This window comes from Cyprinodon variegatus, unplaced genomic scaffold (assembly GCF_000732505.1).
Source record: "Cyprinodon variegatus isolate N-32 unplaced genomic scaffold, C_variegatus-1.0 Scaffold1620, whole genome shotgun sequence".
In the NCBI taxonomy this organism is placed as follows: Eukaryota; Metazoa; Chordata; class Actinopteri; order Cyprinodontiformes; family Cyprinodontidae; genus Cyprinodon; species Cyprinodon variegatus.
In genome coordinates, this window is record NW_015152073.1 from 88,350 (window position 1) to 95,463 (window position 7,114).

A 7,114-nucleotide genomic window follows, 5' to 3' on the forward strand; every position below is an offset into this window, starting at 1 on the left:
GCTGCTCAGAACGCTCTCTATGGTGCTTCTGGAGAAGGTGGGGAGGATGGCGGGGGCAGTTGGACTCTCCTCATCATCCACAGGAAGTCCAAGCGCTTCTGTGCCCTTTTGACCAGTGAGGGGGAGTTTACATTCCAGGTGAGGGTGTCTGTGATGAGTTTGGTGCTGACCACCTCTACAGCTGAGCTGTTGATGAGCAGTGGAGCGTGGTTAGGACGGTTCTTCCTGAAGTCCACCATGATCTCCTTGGTCTTCTCCACCTTCAGGATCAGGCTGTTATCTCTGCACCACCAGCTGCTCCACCTCCTCTCTGTTGGTCGTTCTCGTCTCTGATGAGGCCCACCATCGTGGTGTCATCTGCAAACTTCACAATGTGATTGGTGGTGAACCTGGGGACGCAGTCATGTGTGATCAGGGTGAACAGCAGGGGGCTCAGGACGCAATCCTGAGGGGAGGGGCTTAGACTGGATGACATCAGAGGTTTTCTGTCCAATCCAGACTGACTGAGGTCTGTTGGTGAAATACTAAATATTGTTTCAGTCCGTAAGCATGTTTCTCCCATGAGATTTATATTTTGGATTTAGTAATTTAGCACATATATCTGTGCTTGATTCAGAATAAAAGGTGGCATTTTCTAACAGCATCAAAGTGAATAACTTAAAAAAGCTCAAATAGCTACTAAAGAGTTTTAGGTGTAGGAACCCCTCTAGAAACTCTATAGATAATTTTACAAAGAATTCTTCATAAAGTGAAAAATGAAAGCAGTGAGCCTCGTCTTCAGAACATGGTTAAACAACAACAGAGAGTCTTCAGTAGGAGGTTTATTTAGTTTCTGTGTAACACACTCCACTCCAGAAGATCCTTCCTGCCTATATATATCAACATCTAATTGAATAACTGCACATGATTCAATTTCTCTTTGGGATAAAGTATTTTTGAAATAAATTTGAATTGAATTACTAAAATGCTAACATTTTCCAGAAATATTGGGAAAATAGGAAGAACAGTCGTAATATTTTCTTGGTTTAATTGATTGATCTAAATCTTTAACTCTCCGTGTCCTGTTGTGTCCTGTTCTTCTTATGCAGCATGTCACAGCAAAGTGTACCAGACAGCAAAAAGATCTTTACGTTGAGCTCAACATCCCAACAAGACCTCAAAACAGAAGATGGTGAAATTGAGAGTGACGTGCACTTCATCAGTGATGAAGATGAGGGATTGGCTGGATATAGGGAGTCGAACCCAGATTATGAACCACGCAAACAAACAAGAGAAGAGAAATCAAGCAGTAATAAGAGGTGAGTTATCCTAAAATCAAGTCCATAACTTTAATTACTGTTTGAAAGCTCTAATCAACGGTGGATTAAGCGTAGATACAGAATGCAAACAGGTTTACACTTCAATCTTTGAAACTCGACTATAGGTTCTCTACCAGGGGCCTTGCAGCCTCGGGGTTCTAAGAACTGCTTTTGGATTTCCTTGAATTATCCTCCTTTGCATAGAGATCTTTGGGATATATTCTGGTAACTGAAGGCGCTACTTCCCCAGTTTAGGAGTACGTCAGTGACCAATGAAACCATGGAGACTATGGAAACATTTTTGTTATCTGCATCTCAGCCTGAAGGGAGATGGTTTCTGTAATCCGTGACCTTTCTGGAAATTTGCTGACACTCTTACACCAACATGAGAGGATCATTCCGTTACAATCACGAGACTATAGCCTCATTTCCACTACCCTTTTAAATCCCTGGCGAGATTGGTCTTAGCACGGTAACTGAGATAACTGTTGAGTGTAAATGGCACGCCAAACTGAACCGGACCGCACCAGGCACAACCAAACCGCTCTAAACTGGTACTAGTTCATGAGTAGGGCTCGCCGTGGTTCTGTTCTGGCTCGGTTCTCAAATAACAAAGAGCGTATGAGTCATCACCTTACAGTCAGCTTCTCCAATTGTGAAATTTCAGAGATTCATAAAAATACTAGCTTCCCTACCATGCTACACAATTTCCAGCAATGATTCTGCTTAGCAGTGTGATGAACATCAACTTCTATCGTTGTTTCCTGCGTCTGTAAGCCCTGGTTAGACTATTGTTTGTCGTGTCCACTTCCCAAAAGCTGACTCTGTCAAGTAAATTCACCAAAAGCTGCCTTCTTCGCCGGACTGTCCTCAAGCAACGGAATATCACTATTATAACCAAAGTTCCTGAATGTTACGGCCGCCACCATGATGATTTGCTTGTTTCCCTCTAGAGAGTAGTAGTACCGGGGATTGTCACTAGGAGGCGAGGAACTGTGCTAGAGTGGTTTGTAGTGTGTAAACGGTCGTAAGAAACTGAGCTAGGCTCTGTTATCTCATCCAAGCTCGCTCCGAACTTGGCATGAATTGGTTTCAGAGGGTAGTGTAGTGTAGTTTACGATTAAATTAGTTCTCTCCCCCAGATATACATCCGCGCTGAAATCATTATTATTGACCCAGCTCCCAACCCAACTGTGAGAATAGATTAACAGCGATATTTGTTTTATCGCCCGATAAGCCGATAACAGCCCACCACTAATTTATATTAGTGGTAAATAGTGTATATGTATGTATATTCGTATGCCTAAAATTGAAAAAATACATAGAAAGGTCAGCATATGCCAGCGTTTGAGAAGATTCTGGGACGTCAGCTATACGCTGGCTAAATTAGCAAAGTGTGACAGGGCCCTAAATTTGCTTCCTCACTACATCAGTATTGCTTTCAAATTGTTTTCATTTTCTTTGCAGTGATTTTCAAGAAAGTACCAAAGGAGAACATGCTTGCAACAAAGACTCCAGTGGTGGGAACGACAGGGATACAGACAAACCTGAGCGTAAGACACCGAAAATGAGGAGAAAAAAAGAAGGATGGAAGAACAGTAAGAAGATTAGGTCTTGCACAGTTTGTGGGGTCACTTACAGAAATTTGGGAAATTTGCTTAAACATACCTTGAACCATCCCCTCAACCCCCAGAATATTTGTGGAGCCTGTGGAAAGGGCTTTGAATCTGAGGACAACTTGAAAAAACATATCCGAAAGCATAGAAAGTCTTACAACTGTCTGCATTGTGACAAGTCTTTTTTCACCAGAGAAAGCCTCAGGTTCCACATTCTTAAGGTTACAGGAGAAAACTTGCTTGAATGTAATGTTTGCAGTAAAACATTTCCGAGCCAAAAACGGCTGAACCAGCACCGATGGATCCACCTAGAAAATAAACCCTACAGGTGTGATATGTGTCCACAATCTTTCGGTCTGGAGTCACGTCTCCGAGCTCACAGAAAGCGGCACACCAGCAAAGTTTTGTTCCACACAGGAGAGACTCCCTACAAATGCAACAAGTGCGAACGCCGCTTTAAATCTAGGAATCAGCTTACCGAGCACATGAAGAACCATTCAGGCATTAAAGATTTCATCTGTGGGGTTTGTGGCAAAGGTTCTTCGAAACACGAATATCTAAAAGTTCACATGAGAACCCACACTGGAGAGAGACCCTACAAGTGCTCTCTTTGTGACAAAGCCTTCACCCAGAGCCCCTACCTGAAAAAACACATGAAGACTCACCAGACTGAAGAGTCGCCTGCGATCCCTCCCGCTACTGAAGATGGTTCATTTAGTCCGAAATGAGGGACAGATATTACATTTATGCCTTCCTTTACTTTATTGTTCAAATGGTTTTTGAATTTAAATGTTGATTTGAGATTTTGTGAAATGACATGACTTTCCGATTAATTTTTCAATCACACTGTCATTGGCTATGTTGACTTGGAGCAAAAACGTCCTTGGTCGAGATTCCGACCTGGGGTCTTCCCAAGTGGAGATGTTCCCCTCATGCATCCCTTGGTTCTCTCTTGGCATGCTGGCTTCTTCACATAGTCCAAAAATAACAATTGTTTGGTTAATTGGCCTCTCATAAGTTGTTCCAAGGAACATAAGCTCTACTTCAACATGTCACTTAAGTAGAAGTAAACTAAATTTTAATTCAGAAATTACTCTGAAGACACGTCAGCGAACAGTTTCCTATCAGAGGCCTATCTTTGGTGTTAATAGATGACTGAGAGTATTTAGACTGATCTTTTTAAGATGGCGTTGAATCCTTCTTAAAGCATCCGAGGTTCATCAGGTGCATTACCACATCTAATCTATTTTTCTTAGAACAGTCCTTCCAGTGACAATATATATAGATTATTGCAGGCATCCCCAAACTCGGTCCTCAAGGCCCCCTGTCCTGCAGGTTTTAGAGGTTTCCTTGCTCCAGCACAGCTGATTTTAATTGAAAGCTGATTAACAGGCTTTTGGTCTACTGCAATCATTATAACCAGCTGTGCTGAAGCAGAGAAACCTCTAAAACCTGCAGGACAGGGGGCCTTGAGGACCGAGTTTGGGGATGCCTGGTTTACAGTATATACACATGACTGGCAAATGGTCCAGTAGGCACAATAGATGGGAAATAACATGAGAAAAACAAAACTTGTGTATAAACAAGAGGTTTATCTGCAACAAATCTGTTGGTGTCTCAGGTTAAAAATTTGTTCAAAATAATCCTGTTTTGCAGAAATGTTAAATTTTGTTCCTTTCTTTTTATTGTCCTTAAACTGTCACAAGTACAGAGCAATGAAATAAATTCCCTGCATTTAACCCATCCCCTTGGGGAGCAGTTGTCATTGTGCAGTGTGGCGATTAAGGGTCTTAATCAGGGACCCAGAGTGGCAGTCTGTGGGAGTGGGCTTAAATTCAGAATCTCTGGATTCCAAGCGCAATTTCCTAACCGATAGACCGCCACTCCCCTAATGGGATAAAAAAGTCTTGAATTTAAGTTTGTGAGCCTTTTAGAAACCCTGTCACAAGGAAAGCTTATCCTTTGGGCTTGATCACATCTTGAACAGATTAAATTATATGTATGGCTCACCACAACCAATGGTAAATACCTCGTTGGCAAGAGACCAACTTAATCTGATGTCCCAGAAACTGAACACTTAGTACCACCTCCCTGTTCAATAAATGAACTATATATGAAACTGATGTAAAGAGACACTACCAAATATTTTGCTGTATCCTCTACAGGGATAATACAGCTTTTTCTCAATACACTGCATGTCCTTATACTTTTTTCAAGTGTAGATTACTGAGTGAAATTCATCTTTCCAAGAGAAAAATGCTTTTGGACGAACATTCGAGGTTTGTAAATGCTGTTAAACAGACATCCTATAGTTGTTCTACCAGATGTGTCTCCATACCATCGTGTTCTTCTTAAGAACATTGGAGTTGAAGTTGCACTCAAAGAATGCAACCAATGAGGTCCAAACACTAAAGGAACTAACCTTTCTTACGTACAGGCTGCTCTGCCCCTTGTGGATGACTTCCCAATTGGGTTTCCGGTCGAGTTTTTTGTCCAGCTGAACACTAAGGTGTTTATACTCCTCCACCACCCCCACCTCTTGTCCCATGGCTTGCACTCTTATCAGAGAAAAACAAGACTGTGACCTGATCTTATAGAATTAGGTCTTCCTATACTGTTATACGAGTCCTTGAAATTTTCTTTACACAAATCCAAGATTTCTTTTCTCTGGTTAAGCAGTTGAAAAACTGTAGGAATGTTAATAGTATAGCAGAAAGTGGGGCATGATCGAAATCACCAGTTATTGCCACTGAGAATATTATTTGCCCAGAGAGTTCACCAGTGTTCTCTTGGTAACTGTTTACATTCCACCTTATGCCATTGCCTGATGTCATCTGTTGTTTAGTTGCTAAGCTACATACACAACAGCCAAATGCGTTTCATTTGGTGCAGATTACAGGACGTCCAATACCTGATGGAGACCTCATCTGCTGAAATAATATACCAGATTTCAAAAGTAACAGGAACAAGTTAAATCCTGTTAATTGGAGTTGGTGGAATACCACCTTGGTGTTCACTTTGACAAGAAAGGACACAGCAAAATTGACAACATCAGTATTGCTTTCAAATTGCTTCATTTTCTTTGCAGTGATTGTCATGAAAGTACCAAAGACAAATCTGAATGCAACACAGACTCCAGTGGTGAGAACAATCAGGATATAGACAAACCTGAACGTAAGACCCAGAAAAGGGGGAAACAAAGATGGCTGGGAGAGGAGTGAGGAGATGATGTCTTGCAAAGTTTGTGGGGTCACATACAGACAATTGCCAAGTTTGCTTAAACATACCTTGAATCATCCCCTCAACACTCCGAATATTTGTGGAGCCTGTGGAAAGGGCTTTAAATCTGAGGTTGTTAAAATGAGGAGGATTTGTCCTCTTGGAAGGAAGGCTGTAGCGCCCCGGGGGCCTCCTCAGCAAGTTTTTACTACTCTTAACTCAAACTGTGTAAAACCATATAAAAAGGACTATAAAACAGGAGTAAAAAATGACAGACTTTATTCCAGATCAGGTCGTTACTGGACAGAGAAAAATGCTTAGACCTTGCACAGCTGTGGTCTCAAAAATCACGTCCGCGAGCATCCGGCAAAGTTTGGGCTCCAAACAAGGTCATCACCTCCTTCTTATAGCTCAAGAGTCTATGTGTTGCATCATGTTGATGTTTAGCTGTCCGTATCAGAAACTGAAATGCCATCCATGTCTTGAACTTCATGCAGCTTGCTTCTATGCTTCAGGGTTACAGATAGCTCTCCTCTATCAGACCGGCTCCAAGATGTGCCCATATCCTGTGTACTCTTAAAGACACGAAGGCTGTCCTAATTAGATGACCTCCGTACACACAGTGACGTCCACAATGTGAAGGAAGGCCTTCTACTCTGTCTAATCTGACTAACAAAATAACAATGCACATGATGTATAAATGATAAACCTAACAAGGTCAACTTGAAGAAACATATCCATAGTCACAGAAAGTTTTACAATTACATTGTGTCAAGTCTTTCAACAGAGAAAGCCTCAGGTGTCACATTCTTAAGGTTACAGGAGAACACTTGCTTAAATGTAATATTTGCAGTAAAACATTTCCAAGCCTAAGTCAGCCGAACCGGCACCGATGGATCCACCTAGAAAATAAACCCTACAGGTGTAATATGTGTCCACAATCTTTCGGTCTGGAATCACGTCTCCGAGCTCACAGAAAGC

The 7,114-nt window shown here is 41.8% G+C and overlaps 1 protein-coding gene across 1 annotated transcript in view; it reads left to right on the forward strand.

Moving 5' to 3' along the window:
• The window catches only part of LOC107104119 (zinc finger protein 37-like), a 15,976-nt gene extending 11,240 nt beyond the window's left edge, over nucleotides 1-4,736 (forward strand). The window contains exons 7-8 of the mRNA XM_015404038.1: nucleotides 1,089-1,298; nucleotides 2,766-4,736. Of these exons, the coding sequence (XP_015259524.1) occupies nucleotides 1,089-1,298; nucleotides 2,766-3,642 (1,087 nt within the window). The 3' untranslated portion in view covers nucleotides 3,643-4,736. The remainder of the gene's footprint in view (nucleotides 1-1,088; nucleotides 1,299-2,765) is intronic.
• The last annotated feature ends 2,378 nt before the right edge of the window (nucleotides 4,737-7,114 follow it).